A 19,368-nucleotide genomic window follows, 5' to 3' on the forward strand; every position below is an offset into this window, starting at 1 on the left:
GATTATTTATTAACACTCTGTTTATCACCCAATAGCAGTAGATTATAATTCATTTGGCTGGTCTCCAAAAGATAACATGAGCTGCTAACAGTGTATCCCTCAACCTTTACTTGCACAAAGTGTCTGCCAGAGTCTCACTAACAGTAAAACAACTCAGTGTAAATGAGAGTTGTAATGCATCTCAAAATCAAATGGATATGATGACATATGCCCTAACTGTAGGTTAATAAATTCTTTCTATAAATGACTGTGACAAGAACAAGGGACACGGGGAGAACACAGAAAGCTTTCCAGTGAGGTAGAGGAAAGCAGGGAATGGAAGAAAGAACAAGAGCTAAGGTCCTAAGGTTAGTGAAAAGTCAGTTGCTGCCCTGTTACTCCACTCCTTCAATTTCAAAAAAGAACTATAATGGAATGACTATAGAGAGGTGAAGGAAATTCATTGATTGCTCTACTTTCTAAGTTCACAAACATCCCCAAATGACAACTTGCAAAGAGCTGTAGTAACAACAGAGCAATAGATTAATCATTGTCTGTAGTTGCTCTTGCATTCCAAGAGTCCTGTCCACAGTCCTGTTTTAGGATAGGATACCCAACCTGCCCAACGGGGCTTTGAGCAACCTCATTTAGGGGCAGGTGTCCTTGCCCATGGCAGCAGGGTTGGAACTAGCTGAAATTTAAGGTCCCTTCTAACCGAAACCATTCTGTGATTCTACTGAACTGAACTCCAAAGAAACGAAGCCCACACAGACGGCTTATATCCAACAGAAGTCAGCCAAGTCTACCATTCCGAATGCAACACAATTTCAGAAGTCCTGCTGTCAATGCAACCTGTGCACTGCTACTAAAATTTTATCTGGTAGCCAAATGCATTTGAAAGTTCTCAGAGCATAATCTGCTCCACAACTGTATAAACAGTCTTTGCACAATTTTCTTACGCTTACATGTACCCAGGCCCCTCCTCTATAGTATTTTGCCTTATTTGTCCTGTAAGTATTATTTCGAGTAATCTAAAGCCTGAGATTTAACATATTACTAATGCTTAACTGCAGAGCGCCCTAAGATCTGGCTGCCACGCCATCTCAGACAGACTCTGGTGAAGAAAGTGGGTGAGACAATCAATATTGTGATCCCTTTTCAGGTAAGTACTGGCTTCTAGTTTGTCATAGCTATTTATCATTATCATAAAGTAGTTTCCCTTATGTGAGTTCCTGCTGCTTCACTCATTGAAAAGTATTAAATAAACTATGGCTGGTGATTAAAAAAAGTAATCTCCCAAATATTAGAAACAAAACAAAAAACTCTGGTTTCAGTCAGTTTTTCTTACTGTCCCAGTTTCTTCCAAAAACCCTCCTTTTGGTGAAGAAGGTAACTGCTCTAACTCTACAGCCTTTTCTTGTTAATTGACCATAGGATACATCTTACACGCAAAAAAATACACACACACTCAAAAAAATAAAAATAAAAAATGCAAGCAACTACACTTCTGAAGCCAGGGTATATTATATTACTGGGCCATTTCTTAGACAAAAGTGTGTAAATTCATTTCTGTAAGTCTGATTACAGAAAATCAAGTTTGTATGCAAATAGAATATGACAACTAGCCATATACAGAATGTGTGTGTACAATAAGAATACCTTAGGTTTTCTTAATAATAAGGTATTAATATACATGAGCTCAAGGTGTTAAAAAAAAAAAAAAAAAAGGCATAGCATGGTAAGTATTGTCAAGAGTAGCTACATGTTGTTATGGCAGGCACAAAATTGCTGATATATTCACACAGGCTCACCTAGGACAAGCCTACCCAGCTACCCTGTCTGTTTTTTCTACAGCTGTATGAGCAATTTTAATGGCTATTCATAAAACACCACGTGCATTTTTTTGGGTGCTATAGTCTCAATAAAGCACAAGAATTAATGTACGAAAGTAAAAGGTCTTCTGAGTGAGACACAGGAACAGAAATTATAAACTGCAGATAAAACGCAGTTTGGAGAGAGATGCACTGTAATAGTCGATGTATCATTTAGTCTATTCCTCAGTCATAATTTGAAAAAATTAAAATTTCTTCACTGTCCAGGATGGATCTTTATGATAATTTAATCACTATTATTATTGAAGAGTCTTGAAATTCTGTTGTAAAAAGTGCTAGAGGTATGCAAAAGATTTCTTCAGCAAGGGAGACATACATTCACATTACGTTCATTTGTTTGGAAAGTATCAGCAGAGAAAAACAGATATATATGATCAAAATCTATATAAAATATCACAAGTATTTTGCTTTGTGGTTACTGGGTTACATGAGGAGTTGCTTTTGCACAGAGATATATCTAATCAGTAAACAGTTGCAAACCAGCACATGGAGTAACTGCTTTGAATTGCATGCTTGCACTGCTTTGACATTATCATGTTTATTTTTTCCTTTCATGTTAGTTACCTCCAAAATTGCTAAAACGTCCCCTTCACTGAGGTTTAGCCACATGCAAAGTTCAACATTTTACATATATTTTTCAGTTACACAAATATTTTGGAATTTATGAAAAATAATTAAACTGATATTTTTGCTGCCTTAATGTCTGAGCTGAAGTCTGAACTTACACAAAATTGACAAGCTGTTTCCTAAGCAGAGGAAGTGATACAGTTTATGGGTTTATCCATTTGTGTCTGATGTCCCCTATACCTGGAACTTCCTAGCATAACAACCCTCTCGCTTAGGACAGCCTCATTGCAATACTCCCCAGGAACTGACAGTTCTTTGCCCTCCTTCCCTAAATCGGCCCAGCTGACATGTCCTCAATTCCCTGGGCCAGAGAAAGCACACGCTGCAACTAATCCAGGGCTTCACTTACCTTGACTGATCATTCAGCTGTTGCCAAACAAAATACATAAATACAAAGTCTTCCCTGACTTTTCCTCAGTGGGGACACAGCTTTCTGTTCACCACCCTGTCATCAGTTTTCACAAAGCTGTAATACATTAATCTGAAGAGATTTCTAGTCCGCTGCCAGATTTAGCTGAAATAATCCAAGTAATTCAAAAGTTATTTCCGTGTCTGATTGACAGACAAATCATGCAGTGGTATAAACTTCTGTCTCCTAAAAACGTAAGGCTAACAAAAAATTCTAACACCTATCCATCAACACTAAATTTTTAGCCAGAGAACAAAACCAGAGGATTTTAATTCAAGAACAACTGAAATAAATTTGTAGCTCTTCTTAAGCAATTCTTAACATCTTAAAAGCTTCTTAAGAGTACTTAAAACTGAGCATCTTTCAAAAAAAGCAATGCAAAAAGAACATTTAATTGTCTCTATTTCGAAAGAAAGTTTTAGTTACTGACCATTTTTACCGAGGAAGAAGGCCCTAAATAGATATTATTGCAACCTTTAAATTGCAAAGAGCATATAGTAGTAAATACAGAAATACCGGAATTGCTTTGAAACCACGAGGCACTGAACACAAGCAGGAAGTATACTATCTAGCCAAAGAGTAGCTTAGTCTTCTATTATTTACAATTTTTGTGCAACCTGTCAAAATTGTCTGGCTTCTGTGGTCACTACTTCGTCATTTAAAACTGAGTTTCTATTACATATTTTGCCAAAGTATCATGAGCTAAACTCTATTTGCAAACCTATTCAAATCTTTAGATAAAAATGTTCAGAGAAAGACATGTACAACGTTATTATTTATCAATGTATTTTTCTGTTGAGTGCATTAGAAAGGTGGGAGTATTACATGCTGTTAGTGGGTAAGAGTCACAGTATTACTCAGCAATATCCTTGTCTATCATGTATGTGTATAAATATCTAAAAGCACATAAATTTGCCATTCCCTTACAGTAAACTCCCTGAGGATACTTTGGTGTGCTATTTACCAACTCTGTCACTCACTGCTCTCTCTCATGTTACCTATTACACATTGCAGAAATCCAATCCTCTGTGATGTGTATTAGGAACGTGCTTTCTATCTGTTTATGCTTCTCACAGCCTATAAATATAAGACTATATGAAAACCAACACTGTGAACACTTGTAATCTTTCATTGCCACTCACAGCACCTCAAAAAGACCTATAATGAAAGCATCTGATCAACCACACTAGAGCAACAGCAGTTGCACAGCTTGATTTATAGGCAATATATTTCCTACAACAAAATAATGAAAAAGGATGATTCGTAATGTTATCATTTCTCATGACCATTTTTATCAAGAAATGTAGTGCCAGACCCTCTGTTCACCTTAAAATATCAATCAAGAACTATTCGAACTTGTTATCGGTCTGAGAAATTGCCAAGTATTTATCAAATTAGAAATTTAAACAAACAAAACCCCTCTCTTCCATATAGTTATACCACAGTTAGTAGACTTTCTACTTTGAAAGCATTCTCCTAGTCAATGTTTTAAAAAGGATTCCTCGTATCATTTTAAAGTATATACATATGCTGAACCTAAAATAAATTACTTGTCAGTGTCACCAATAATCAGATATGGCTAGGAAAACAAACAGACATTTCGTTTTCCTCGTTAAAGAATTTCTATTATAGCTTCCAGATGAAGAAGAGAAGCCACCTCACAGTTTTTTTTTTTTAAGAGTGTTCTAAGTGAAGGGTGAAGGTACACCAGACCAGGACAGAACAGCCTTACACCTAATACATGTACTTCAGAGCTACAGGCCAGATGGAAACATAATCCCTGACAGAAAACAGCAAGAAAACCAGTTAGCAAATGGGGAAAATGGAAGATCAAGAACCATTCAAGGTTTATTATTAACCCTGATGCAAAATGAATCACAATACAGCATCAGATGACTCAGACTCCAGAGAAGAGAGTGTCCATTAAGGAACAGCATTTTTTAGGTGGATTAGAATCCCTTTAAGTGCAATTTTGGACAGATCTCTGGTTTTGACTTGTTTTGTTTTTTATTTCATATGAAAGAAGGGTGTTTTTTTTTTTCCTAATACTACTGAAAAATGAAATGATGTTGCAAAATCTTTCTGAGCAAGTAGCAGACAAGCCTAGAACAAAGGGGCAGCAGCAAAACACACGGATTTATTTTTAAAGACACAGTCTTTCAAAGTATGTTCCAAGCACCCAGTGAACTGAAGAGACTTCTAAAGGTGCTTTCTCTTCTTGTTTTCTAGAGATGGTGACAAATACATGTCCTAACCTCAGTGCTTTGGGCTTCAGTTACAGGGCAGCCTAACCTGATCCAACTGCTTGCTTGGACGGTCTCACTTTCCCTCCCCATCCATTTGAGCTACTTCTGGCATTTGTAGCCATGTGCTGCACCGTTTCAACCTGCCAATCTGGCAAAAACTTTCAAAAATAAAATTTTTAATATATATATATTTTAATAAAAAAATATTTTCTCCTAGATTGGCCATAAATACAGTTAATAAACACACTATGCCCCATTTCTGTTTTATTGGGATTCTTGTTGTGGAAACATACTACAGAAGTAGCACTCAGAACTTCAGAAGAACTGACTACTATCTACCAGTTTTCCCAGAAGTGGCTGACTGACAGTGCTGTAAACCACAGATAGCTGTCTGATTACACAACACCATCTTTCGTAGGTATGGCAACACTGTCTGTCTATACTAACAGCCAGAAAAAGAATTTTGCTACGCAACTATACAGTAAGTTTCACACCTCAAGACTTCAAAATTATAGCAATGTTTTGAAAGATATTGAAAATGCCAGGGGATAAAGATTCAAATGTTTTATGGGAGAGTGAGGAAAGGAGCAAACAACTAATTAACTCCTCAAATATTAAAGACTTCCATTCCTTAACAATCATCAGGGTGAGACAGATCAGCTGTTGGCTTCAGAGATGCCTGAGAAAGAATACAAAAACCAGCACAAGTATTTTTTTTCTGGGTGTGCTCTCAATATGATTTCAATCTCCTCTCTAAATACATGGCATCCTCAGGTCACTGTGTCACTAAATCCCACAGATGAGAACAGATATTTGTATGCAAGAAAACAGAAACTAGAAAGTGTTTAGAGACTCTAGTATCTCAGCTTTGCATATTAAGTTAGGCTTCCTAAACTTACGGAACACTAGAAAACAGAAAAGTGAAAAATGACAACCTATTATAGTCTAAAAATATCTTTTTTTCTCTTCAGGGGAAACCTAGACCCAAAATAACGTGGACAAAAGATGGTCAAAGTCTAGACGCCAAAGATGTCGGCATTCGGAACAGCAACACGGACACGATCCTTTTCATCAGAAAGGCAGAGCTTCACCACTCAGGAGCATATGAAATCACTCTTCAAATAGAAAACATGACCGATAAAGTTGCAATAACAATACAAATCATAGGTAAGCACATGATATCACCAGAATTAAGCACATCATACGAATTAGATGCCATACTGATGCAATCCAAAGAGCCATCTACCTCAGGACCCCTTCTCTGACAGTGGTTGACAGCAGGTGGCTGCAGCAAAGCTCAGAGCAGGACTAGCATGTCCCTTGATTTTCCTACATTTTTCCCAGCTTGGAATGATCTGTGTCCTAGAGACTTCCTGCCTGAGGGAGGATTATCTCCAAGAGTTCCTCAGGGAAATTTTCTTACAATTTTAGCCAGTCAGCTTTTGAATCTGTGTCTAGTTTCAGAATCCAAATATGCTTTTGTATGGAATTTCACAATTTAAGCGCATGTATAACTACCTGGTTTGGTTCAGTTCGAGTCTCTCTTCTGAAAATCTCATCTGACATCCACACAGTTTTGTAAGAGAAAGACCACAAAAAATCATTTAATCACCTTTTCCATGCTACCCATTTGCATTATGTAAGCAACCCTTTAAAACAAAAATCTGTTGTGTAGATGCATCTATAGGTAAGTTAGCAGAAAGAATACTTGTAAAACTAGCCAGATACTGCGGAGGGTTATAACAGTAGGACAACTTGACAATAATTAACAAATAGCTAAAGTCATAACATCCATCTATTATTACATTCTAACACTTTGCTTGCTGCAGTTACCATTTTTCATACCCACATAGATATTCATACATAGTATCCAAAATTCTTAACTTCAAATCAGAATAATTGATTTCTACAGAATGAAGATATGCATCTAGAAATAGATCAAGATTTTTTTTTTATAAGTGTGATTCGAGATAAGATCAGATACATTTCCACATTGTCATAGGCAATGTTGTTCCTTTGACAATGCAGGTTACCATTCCTTCCTTCAGAAACAGGGAAGAAAAAGAAAGAGGGCTTCACCTGAAGTTGGTAGCAGTTAAGCAACACAGAAGGCAGCAACTTTTTCTCTGACAGATTAGTGTAAACTAAAGAAAGGAAGAGAACAACACACGGAACAAGAGCAATGCATTCTATGTTCCTTATTTAATTCCATGCTTGAAGCTAGTTGGCTTCAATACTTAGCAGTTTGGAAGAAGACAAAAAGGATTACAGCTAATTACAGTCTTTGATTCCAAAATGTGTCAGTGAAAAGAAAATTATGTCATGCTTTGACACAGAAAGTAACAGTTCACCTATTAACAGTCAAAGACTAGATTATTACTGTTTTACATATCCTTCTTTATGGAATTAAATTAAAAGCAATCTGTAATTGCATTCCTTTGATCATTTGTCATTTTTTTGGCTTTGATTAATTTACAGCTTAGCTACAGGAAGAGGAGACAGTTTTCATTCAGATATCCAGAATTATCCCTAGCTGTCGCTCGCTTTTTCACAATACCATCCAAGCCTAATAATCATCTCCCCAGTAGACCCTGCAATTGTGAGCAACAGTTTAGCATACCAAAAAGGAGAACTAACATCTCCAAATTAAAACAGATTGCCTAAACAAAATTGGTATAAATGTGAATGGTCCTGAAAAGAAGGAAAAAAAAATAAAATTATTATAGTATTATTTTATCTTTTCCACATATCTCAACAGATACAGCATTCTGTACTTCTTTGAGGGGTTGCTCTTTTACTAGTTATTAGAAAGAAATGTCATTAGCAGGCAAGCTAACAAGCACTGATACATAAAAAAAAAGCCAGATATAGCAGTGTAAGTACTGCTTATGCTATGATATATTGTTCATAACAATTGTGCATACATATTAAAAAGATGGGTCAGAAAATCAATCAGTCTGAATAATTTTTTAGACACAGAAGCAGATTTGCGTTCTCGTTAACAGTACAAATTTTGAAAGGATTTGGAAACTCTTCAAGGACTCCAAAGCTGATTTGTGTCCTGTCTCTTAGGCAGTACAGTCAAAATCAGCAGTATCAGGTAACACAGATCCAAAAATCCCACCATGAACTTTCCACTTCTACAGAAAAAAAAAAATATTCCCTGCTACCAGTGGGACCATTTTGGTCACATTACTTGGGATGTAATACATCCAAGTAGAAGGGTTCAACAGCATAGCTGATGGAGTTATGGCTTGGTGTCAACCCACACCTAGATCTTTGACTGTCTTCTGAAAAAAATCAGACCAACTGACAAGGCATACTTGTGGCAAAGTGCATGCAACAGTTTTTGTGAGAATCTTATGAACTTTTTATACAGGTTAAAGAGGTTAGCAGACCCTTCAAAATAGTACAGTTTTTTGTTGCCAGGTTCCCTCTCCATTGGTTTTCAAACCAATCCAATGACAGCAACATGTTAGTCTGCTTGTGTCAGATTTCTACAGTCAGTTTCTTCTTTCAAAATGAGTTATATTCCACACAGAAGACCATGTTATTGCAGATTTAATTTCAGTTCAGAAATTATTTTTACGTATGAAACAAGAACTTCAATACCTGCTGTGGTACTCCATAGCTGTCCTTGTTTATAGGTTGCAGGATTATTATAGTGCGTAGGATTGGAAAAGATCACCCGGTTATTAAGTTGAATTCCCTGCAATTGTTGCCACCAGAGGACTAGCTTAAAGGCATCTATAGAGAATTTAAACATCATGGACCTCAAACCACTTACGATGGTCCTTCACCATCAGGAATTCACATGCATGAAAAGTTCACTACGGGGACAGTAAGGAGGAATTTGGAGTTAATGAACTAGTTCAAGGGTTAGGAAAATTCTGGATTATAGCAGTGTTATATAAAATTGCATCTCTTTAATAAGTTATATTAAAGGATATCTGGCTAGAACTAGATAACAGTTTTTATTAGTATCCCATTTCTTTTCTTTGTGCTGTGTCCTATGAGTAAACTAAAAACTCTGCTGTGCAGAGAAATTAAATGATATTAACAGATTCTCAACGCATTCTAAAACTTGACCAGAAGGTTGTCAAGTTTTATCTTAGGTACAAGCTATCATCCTGGCTTTTGTCCCAGCATCAAAATCCTGCCAAGCACATTTCTTCAGAAAGCTTTGTTTTGCTTTCCTTGTTAATTTTAAAATACGCATGACAACGATCTAGTATATGGATTTCAAAACGGTATAGAGAGCCACTGGTAATCACAGCAAAGAGAGTTTTAACGTATTTTCTTCAGAAAATCTTACATTATGTGCTGCTATTAAACAAGTCTAGCAGTCTTACCTGCATGAAACCCCCAGAAGATGGACAGATATTGTCAGTACACGACTAGATTCAATATTCTAAACACATCTCTTTGTTGAAACCACTTCACCCTACTTAGCATGCCAGCAAGTTGTCTAGAACCCTCTCCCTCTGCAGCTTTGGGAAACAGAGGTGACAGCCACAGTGACTGCTGACAGAAATGAGCAGAGGTGAGCATTCTTCTCAATCTGACAGTGTCAGGAGACCTGCCTGCATACCACAGCATTCCCCCAGCTTCACACAGGAATTGTCAGCGACCAGTCAGGCATAATATGAATGGTGGCAGTGTTTAGTCTGGTAAGACCCCTCAGCTGCACATCTCTGGAGAAGAACAAAAACAAATTAGTAGCAATTTTATAAGGAAAAGAATATCTAGGACAGTCATTCTGCCATTTCTCAACAGGCTCTCTTGTATTGTTGATGCACTGCCTCATCAGTAGTACACAGCAACAGAGCACTTTCTTTCAAAAAGGGTATCTGTTTGTTGCCCCTAAATGCTATGATCAACTCCAAAACATCAGTTGGTGAAATCAAAGGATTTTAAGGCCTTTCATCTAGCTTTCAGTGATGGCTCAGAAAAGGTCATTTAAAAGCTGGGCAAGACACAAGGCTTGCAATTTTATTTCTCCAAACATAATGTAGACCTGTTCTTTTTTAATGCTGTCTGTTTTCCAATCAAAAGTCACAAACGAATTGTCCAGACAGTCCCAAATGACTGCCCTTCCTTTGTTAAGAGGAATATAGACCCGGGTCTTTTGTTGTTACTACTCTCAGTGAACCTAAATGACCACAATATTGCACTTAGGTTAAAAAGCAAGTAATAAAACTGTAGTAAAGAGAGTGATCACGCCCATCCAAACACCACAAACTTCTTTATCAATTTTTACAAAAAGTTTGTCTCATTCCTATGTCCACTGTGTGGTCTATACATTTCTCAGCATGCTTCAGACCTCCTAGAATACTATTAAGAAAGACATTTGAAAACTTCCCATTTTAGCAGATTACAGTTTCAACTTCACATAAATGAAGTGTATTGCTAAGGAACAATTACAGATTGCTCTCCAGTTCTATTTTTCCCCTGCACGAAAGGAAATGACAACACTGTCCATTCTTGAACCAGAAGCAAAGGTTTGTTCATGTCTCCTCTGCAGACAAGCCTGGCCCTCCTCAGAATATAAAGCTTACAGATGTTTGGGGATTTAATGCTGCCCTGGAGTGGACACCTCCACAAGATGATGGCAATGCACAGATCTTGGGCTACACAGTCCAGAAAGCTGACAAAAAGACAATGGTAAGAAATTGCACCAAGTCCATGAAATTCTTTGGAGTTTAAACAAGTGCTTACTCTGAGAACACGGAGATTTAAGGAAAACTGCTAAATTCATGACCCTTCTTTAGAAGGGACAGATAACTGTTTAGAAGGTGGAATTATACTTTTTGCCTTGAATTATATTTTTGAGAAATGCAGGGAGAAACTGAAGGGGAGGAAGAAACTCAGCTGCTGGCAGTCCTGTATGTCAGTGAAAGTGGAAAATGTCTCTTCTCAGGGAAGGCCCCATCAAGTTGTCATGGCCTGAGGAGACACTTTGCATCAAGTTCCCCAAATGAGTAGAGTTGAAATGTAAAGAGTTTGTTTTTTTTTTCCTCAAAATGCAGGTATTTATACAGCTACCACATCAGCCAGAAAACAGATGAGCAGGAAGGAACACAATGTTCATTTCCCAAACTACTGTTAAATACCTGTCTACCCATCGTTTCCTTGCAGTAAGAAGGATCTCTCCATTGCATGTCTCACCTCTTACATCTTTCTAAACAGTGCGGTCTCGTTACAGGAATGGTATACCGTTTTTGATCACTACCGTCGCACAAACTGTGTAGTGTCAGAACTCATTATGGGAAACGAGTATTTTTTTCGAGTCTTCAGTGAAAATTTGTGTGGATTGAGTGAAACTGCTGCAACCACTAAAAATCCTGCCTATATCCAAAAAACAGGTAACATTTATTATTCAAAACAAGATTGTAAAAGCTTTTAAAAGCAAAGATTCTATTACTAAATGGAAAATACAATACCAGAAGTGTTTTCATTACTTAGTAGCTAGCACGTATGAGGTATTTTGGCATCAACAACCCTGACCAGGTAGGGTTTCTGTACTAACATGAACATCTCTTAAAAAATATTTAAACACACTGTCTTCCTAAACTATATTATTTTAAGAATATAATCCAACTAAGAGATTATACTTGCATTCTAGGGTTAAAAGTGCAAGATCTCTGTGGTGAAGACTTCCCCCTGCAGTCATGGTTTTCACATTTTTAACAAAAGCAGAAATCCAATCATAGCCAGAACCTTTTATTTTAACTAAAGCATTAAATGTACTTAAAGTTAACTACATTTAAAGATTTATTACATCACTAATGTCAGAGCTTTCAAGCTTCCCTAAATCAAACAGGCAAATAAAAAAGGCAACCGGGTGGTACAGAAGTCATCAGAACTGCAAACGCAGTTCTTACTATTCTGTTTCTTTTAATTGCAGGCACCACTTACAAGCCGCCTTGTTACAAAGAACATGACTTCTCTGAACCTCCTAAATTCACTCATCCTTTAGTAAACCGGTCTGTGATTGCAGGATACAACACCACGCTCAGCTGTGCTGTGAGAGGAATCCCCAAGGTACAAGATACATCAACTGTCACTGATATTGTTTCACCAGGCTAAGAAGCTGCCTTTGGATTTCATGCCAGTTAGCGTAGTTAAAGTAACTATATTAAGAAAATGTAAATGTCCCTGAATTATCACCCCTAGAGATAGCATTTGTGTGGTTGTGTGCAGAACCAGAACAGGGGAATGCTCCACAGGAGTATCTTTATATCTTCTTCTTAGGTTATCATCTGTTTTCTCTCAACGAGTTCACCAAACACAGTGAGCTAGAGAGGGCAATACAGGCAGAATGGGAAGAACAAGTAGGGGGGGCAACACACCAAGGGAGACAGAGGAAAAGACAGAGAAGGAGTAACAGCTTATGCTAAGCCTGCCATTTACAGTATGTATATAAAATCTACTCTCTAAGGATGATAAAAAAAATAAATACATATTCGTATGTATGCATCTTGCCACAATGTAAATTTTTTTTCTCTCTAGTCTTTGAAGAAAACAGCAGTTAATGTAATACTGTCCTATTAACCTAAGTAATGCAGAGGATCACCAGTTTTTCTGTTGTATCAATACACCCACATCACGTTTTGAGAGTCTGATGAGTTATTTTGTAAAATTACCCAGGAGGTGTAAAGTGGGTTTTTTTGGGGGGGTGGGGGGAGGGAGAGGGGTCTTTTTTGTTTTTTGCTTTTGTTTTGAATCTCAGAGGAATATTTTCTCACTCATATCTGTTGAAACTTCAGCAGAGAGCACAGAAAGATGTACTTTTTGTTTGTTAGAGTCAGCAACAAGCAGTAAGCACTGTATGAGCTAGGTGCTAAATTTAGGTTTCTCAAAAACGGGAAATAGACTTTTCGTCTGCAGTGAAGGAATTTACCGTATTATGACATAATCTTGTCATAAATCTAAATAACAAAAAATGCAGTGCACTTTTCCTTCCCCCTTCTGGTTGCTTATTTCCACCTCCTCTCCCTTCTTCATGCCAGCACAAGGATTTCACAGCTATACAGCAAAACATGTAAGATCGAAGCTTGTTCAATTTAATTTAGGAAAAAAAAAAATAATAAATAAAATGAGATTAACACAATCATTTGCTCAGTTCACTGGATGAAGAAGGAGCTCCAGACAAAAATCAAATATAAAAAAGCACAGCCACATAAATTGCTGCAAAATAACAAGAACAGTATAGAAGAAACATGAGCAAGTATGGGCAAAATCCATTTTCCAGTAGCTGCCTTATCTTAGATTAATCATGAAATTACAGCATTAGGAATGATGTTCCCTCTTGCTTAGCTGACCTGTTTGATTGCCTATATGCACTTCATTACGTGTGCATATTTTTAAGTAAGATTGTAAGAAAAACTTCATATTTTACAGCTGTTCAGTACAGTACTCTGAGGCTTTTAAACATAAGCTTGCTAACTCTTCCTGCCACACTAGCCCAAAATACAAATAGTCCTCATCCTTCATACCTCATAGTCTTGAAGCAGCTTTTCCAGATACATTTTTGTATTTGCATTGCCCAAATTAACCATAACAAAAAAAAACTTCTGTACCTAACATAGAACTCATCAGTAGGACATTTTCACAGAGTAGCTTATGTTGGCAGACCTTTCCAATCTTGAGTGCAGATTAAGTCTACCTGTATCTGTATGGCACAGTATGACCTGTATGGCATGACAGTCACCACTTCAGCAGAGAGATTTGTGCCCTGATAGCAGTGCTGAAATAAAAGACATATGCCCAGAAAGATAGAAATTCTATATAAAAGGATGAAAAACATTTGAGTCAGGGAAAAATAATAATTAAAAAAAAACTAGTTTCTTTAAATAAAACTTTGAACGCTAAAATTGCTAATGGTGTGCTAAATGACCTTTTCCCAGAGCAAACCAAGGCATCCCAAATTGGACACATTCTAACAACTGTGCTCTGATAGTCTATGCAGTTAAATTCTCCTTATGTAAGATACCTGAAGCATTCAAATATATTTTAATATGCATAATAAAATAATCCCTGAAGGAATGAATTTGTAGCTAGTGAAGGGTTATAAAAATTGCAGTAAGATAGGGTACAGAGCTACATGTTCTACATGTTATTAGAGAGTTAAAGAAAATACTGAACTCTTGAATCGTTAGTTGCATGAGTCTGAATGAGCAGAATAATGTTCATTCAGAAGATAATTCCTTGAAATTTCCTTGAAAAATAATTAACATTGCCAGGTAATATACAGTCCTTGTAACGCATAGACCTTTTGTGGCTAAATTAAAGTTGCTAGACCGTAAGTCTTTCATTTTCTACTTTCTATTTTAATTTTTTTCTTGTGTGTTCTTCAGCCAAAGATATACTGGTACAAAAACAAAGTGGATCTCTCTGGGGACGCCAAATACCGCATGTTCAGTAAACAGGGTGTGTTGACCCTGGAGATCCGGAAACCCACTCCATTTGATGGTGGCTTTTACACCTGTAAAGCTGTTAATGAGTGTGGTGAAGCTGAAATAGAGTGCAAACTGGATGTCAGAGGTAATCACATGAGCATTATGCATAACACTAATACTGCAGTGAAGTAACAACAATAATGGGCATCTAAAAATATATATATATTCCCCTTTATCTAACACTTTCTTTATTTCCATCTGCTAACTACACAGAAAAGCAAGGTTGTATTTTTCATGTTAAGCTGCTACAACAGAATCAGATTACTTGCTAGGTAATATAGAAATTAAGGTAGATAACGTGTGTCTGACTTGGTATTGCTGAAGAAGGTATTTACCACTGGAACAGAGGTCTACCTAAAACACTGAATTGTGAATAACGTAACACAGGTAATCCTTTGAGCTATACATACTTTGTGCTTGAAAGTTTTTAATTCCTTTCAATGACTCCAGTCACTAGCTGTTAGACATATCTAAGAGATACTATCTGCTACATTGCAAACAATTTTCAGGTAGACACTGATAATTTGTTATTGAAAAGGACAGGAAAAAATGTCACATGTTTACACCACTGTAAAGGATATTGACTAAACATTTTCAGCAAAGCCACTACAAATGTATCTGTCAGTATAAACTTATATGGCAACAGTTTAAATGTTCATCAAAAACAGGAAGAGTTGTGAAAGTGACCTGTAGAACAGACATTGGCAGAGATCTGTCTTCAGTACAGCAAGCCTGAAGATATTTCTACACAGGGTTTGATATTTCACTCAGTGCTGAATCAGGGATTAGCACACAGCACACCCTGATATCCTTGCTCATTTGGGTCCTGGAAGCAAGCAATGCAGCTCTAATGAACTTGGTCTAAGAACTCTGAAAAGCCTACCTAATGTATATGTAGCACCTTCTTAAGGCACATACACTACTTTCAGTACAACAGCTACCACAAGTACTTCTGTTCAGTGTAATACTGTACATCACGGACATGGCTCAAAACTCAATTTTATCATCTTCTAAAGCTTGCTTCAACATTAAATCTCCTAAGTATCAGCAGAGATCAAAACAACCATGACAAAGATTCCATATTTCCCCTTCAGCACCAGGTCTCAATTTAAAATTTTCTTCCTTTACTGTCTGATAACATAATTTTACATATTTTTTCATCTTCCAGTACCTCAGTAAGACTCTGAATCTAAATTAATCTGCAAGCCAAGGTATGACTCAGAATAATTCATCTTTAGTTATGCATGTTATAGACTTCATGGAATTTTGATAGTCTGAGGGGGGGGGTGCATATTATGATTTCTGTCTGCTTTTAATAATTATCCTGTGATCACATTCTTGCAAGACTGTTTGATTTAAAGCCAGCATTTCACGGGTCTCAATCTTCAATACACTGTGTATTGTGTATAAATCCGTAAGAATAAGAGTCCTTTGTTTATTTTATTTAACTCATTGTAAGCATTCCATATAGAAGGTATTCTATTTATTAATATAGAGCTAAGTAGTATCAACAATTTCTGTGCATTAATCAAACATTGTTAAAATTACACTGCATCTCTTGTGAGACTTTATAAAAATGGAAGTGCTGTAAGTTAGTCGATTCGTGTATTCAACACTAAATCCTTTCTCCCATTCTGTCTCAGCAACAGAGTGGAATTTGAAGAGAAGAAAAATGAAGAAATTAATGAAGGATAATTTCAGTTACACTAAAGAATCCTGATCACCTTAAAAGTGATTTGATACATGTGTATTGGGAGGTAGGGGTGTATTGCAGTGCCCTGCTTACTCAGCGTATTTTCAGACTATGTTTCCCTCCTTTCATACATCTGTTTTAGTTTCACTGTCCCTGTTTGCATGTGAAGATAGTCAGGGAAAGAATGATAAAAAAAATCCCCATTACATATATAAGATGTCTGAAAAAACAAGTACTAAAATTACAAGTGAAACCAATCCATTCCTAATGTCTGAAACTAGCATAAATTCCCCACTTTTGCAGTTTTCTCTCCATTTTTTTTCTCAGACTTCTGAGATGCTTCATAAGAAACAAGTAGCTCAGAATAATGAAATACTAATGCATTATCTCTAATATTGAATCACCTTTCGTCATGTCAATCTCTGCACAACAGAAAGTAATTTTCATTCCTCCTGCTTTTACCACTAATGCTTGAAGTGCCCACTTCTACGCTCTTGAGCAGACTTTTATAGAACCACGTCTGAAACACACCATTTGAAAATCTATGGGTTAGGCTACTGTTGTGCTTTATATAGAGAATAGATTATTTGATGATCTTGAGGTCTCTTCCAACCTAGAAATTCTGTGATTCTGTGATAATTACCCACTACTGTTTTTCTAGTTTTTGAAAAGACACCTGCATAGACTTCCAGGTATTTGATGTTTCTGCAAACAATAGAGATATCACAATAATGTACAGAGATAATTTCGGACATCAAATGAAATGATGAAAGATGTAGAGGAAGATTATTTGCACAAATATATATATATATAAAAGCATGTAATAAATGCAATGAACTTACTGTCAATTATTACTGAAGGCTTTTGAAAATCTATGTATGGTATGTATATCTTCTCACCTACCATTTTGAATAGAATTTGTGGGTTGAGGTTTTTCTGGATCTCCAGTAGTCTCTGGCTAGAAAGTATTTTTTCATGAAATCACAGTACAAGAGAAAGTGGGAAGATTAAATTAATCCAGAAAGCATTATGCTTTTGAAAACACAACACAAAGAACAGAAGCAACACTACTCCCCTACCTCCAACATGCCAGTAGAGAAGGAAAAGTGTGTCCAACACAGCATGTTAGTTGCACTACACAAGCAATTATGCCTTCATAATAAAACCACTTATTTAATTAGATGTGTATTTTGGTTATTTTATTACAGTATCAGAACAAAGAAAGATAGTCTACTGAAACCAAAGTTAACTTTCACAAGGTCAACGTTTTTCTGCTATACATTGTTATTATTTGACAAATAAATAAAAATGATGGAAAAAAACAAGCAAGTTTACACTGTTTTGTTCTTTCTTCTTCTAAGCAACACTATTATTTTAAAAATAAGACACATATCACATGTAAAAGTCAGAGATGTGTTCTGTATTACAAATAACTTTATTACCTATTAGCAGAATGCTAAGTGGTCTTAAAGGATCAACGCAGCAACTGTGGGATCTGTCTATTGAAAAGCAGAGACTGAATTGCAAGAGCTTAGATTACAAAGGACAGTTTATCCTGAAGAGAATCAGGTGCTATACCAAATGCATTCTATTATCAGAAAGGTGTTTCACAAAGAGAGTGCTTTCATGCTGTAATAGGGTACAAGATTGCAAGAGTACAAACGTGAATCAAAAGTCACCACGAAAATTGATTTTTCCACTTGATTTTTAGCTATTCAACGTGAGCATAATGCTTTTAGGAAGAGCAGTACTTTCACAAGTCAACATTTATTTCCACTGTAAAAAGAAGTGTGCTGCAAATTTATGCTTTCAAAATGTCAATCATTTTTCATGAAATTTTGTTTGAATAGTCTTCAAATACAAAATTCTACCACATATAAACACAAGTCCAAATCTGAAGTTACAAAAGAAGTAGTGCACTCAAGTTAATTTTTTAAAAATGATTTCTAAAAATGTGAATCCTAAAAAATGAAAATTCAAGTCACTCCTCACACAGTGAAAACTGGAAGAGGGAGAAGCTGTGCATGCAAGATCAGAACTTCCTAGCAAAAGTTCTAGAAGAATCTTTAGAAATTTGTGGGTGTTTATTACTTTTATCCAGTCACCTAGTATTGTGGTTTATTTGTTCTATTACTGATCTTTACTACATATTTAATTAATTGATCATTAACTTCATGTTGTTAATAAATACATAAATTACTTTCATCCCAATCTAATTAAAGCTACATAGACCAAGCAGCTTCTCCCAAACATAGCTGGTTAAGGACAATAAAAGTATTTCAATTTTTCCCTATCACAGCTGTAAGGCAACTTGACAAATTATGGTTTTAATTAATACTTTCTTGTGGGGGGATCTCCTCTGCTACAAAATCAGATGGAATTATGGTCTCTGAATGTAATAGCAAATATTCACACCTTCAGTTGTTATGTACCGTTAGAAGGGCTGAGGAAGGCATTTCCTTTTTTTCCCTTTTATTTTTTCAAATTAGCAAGGTATAACCAAGTGTAAAAACATTATCAACAAAGACCACAGAATTAAAAAAAAAGCGTCTACTAACCGCTGTTGTCTAAATGTTACATCTAAATCTGATAAGGAAATACTGTCCTGGCCAAGGGAAGTTTCACTCAGTAGCCTCTACAGAAGCCATAAAATGGAATTAAAGTGTCAATCCTTACCAGAACTCCTAATTTTCTTAAGTGCAATCCGTTTTGTTTTTTTGTTTGTTTGTTTGTTTGTTTTTTACAAGTGCAGATCTTGACTGTTATTCTACAAGAGAAAAAATAAAAGTAAAATGAGTTAATGGCTGACCATCACTTCATAAAAGTACAATAAAAGGAAAAATACCATATAAAATTCAGGAGAGAGAAAAAAAAATCAAAATCCAAAGTGTACCATGCTTAACTAAACAACAACAACAAAAAAAGATAAAATAAAATAAAATAAAATAAATCCTTCAAGTGCAATTCTAAAATTGAGTAAACGCCTCAGTAATGAAGATTTGGATCTTCTATGACTACACCACATATTTTCTTACTAATTAATCCAATTTTAAAGCACTAC

General features: G+C 36.1%; 2 protein-coding genes across 5 annotated transcripts in view; one reads left to right on the forward strand and one right to left on the reverse strand.

Annotated features, from left to right (window-relative positions):
* The window catches only part of MYBPC3 (myosin binding protein C3), a 59,275-nt gene extending 41,632 nt beyond the window's left edge, over positions 1 to 17,643 (forward strand). Inside the window, exons 27-34 of the mRNA XM_068684806.1 lie at positions 1,053 to 1,141; positions 6,125 to 6,320; positions 10,678 to 10,817; positions 11,359 to 11,518; positions 12,061 to 12,197; positions 14,513 to 14,699; positions 15,783 to 15,825; positions 16,258 to 17,643. Of these exons, the coding sequence (XP_068540907.1) occupies positions 1,053 to 1,141; positions 6,125 to 6,320; positions 10,678 to 10,817; positions 11,359 to 11,518; positions 12,061 to 12,197; positions 14,513 to 14,699; positions 15,783 to 15,793 (920 nt within the window). The 3' untranslated portion in view covers positions 15,794 to 15,825; positions 16,258 to 17,643. The remainder of the gene's footprint in view (positions 1 to 1,052; positions 1,142 to 6,124; positions 6,321 to 10,677; positions 10,818 to 11,358; positions 11,519 to 12,060; positions 12,198 to 14,512; positions 14,700 to 15,782; positions 15,826 to 16,257) is intronic.
* The window catches only part of SLC39A13 (solute carrier family 39 member 13), a 141,784-nt gene extending 122,712 nt beyond the window's left edge, over positions 1 to 19,072 (reverse strand). For 3 of the 4 annotated variants that reach the window (XM_068684794.1, XM_068684786.1, XM_068684793.1), the window contains exon 1: positions 18,984 to 19,072. The gene's annotated coding sequence lies outside the window, so the exon portion shown is untranslated. The remainder of the gene's footprint in view (positions 1 to 18,983) is intronic. The other variant, XM_068684785.1, reaches the window with a different exon arrangement.
* Positions 19,073 to 19,368: the final 296 nt, after the last annotated feature.

The sequence above is a fragment of the Anas acuta genome, chromosome 5 (assembly GCF_963932015.1).
Source record: "Anas acuta chromosome 5, bAnaAcu1.1, whole genome shotgun sequence".
NCBI lineage: Eukaryota > Metazoa > Chordata > Aves > Anseriformes > Anatidae > Anas > Anas acuta.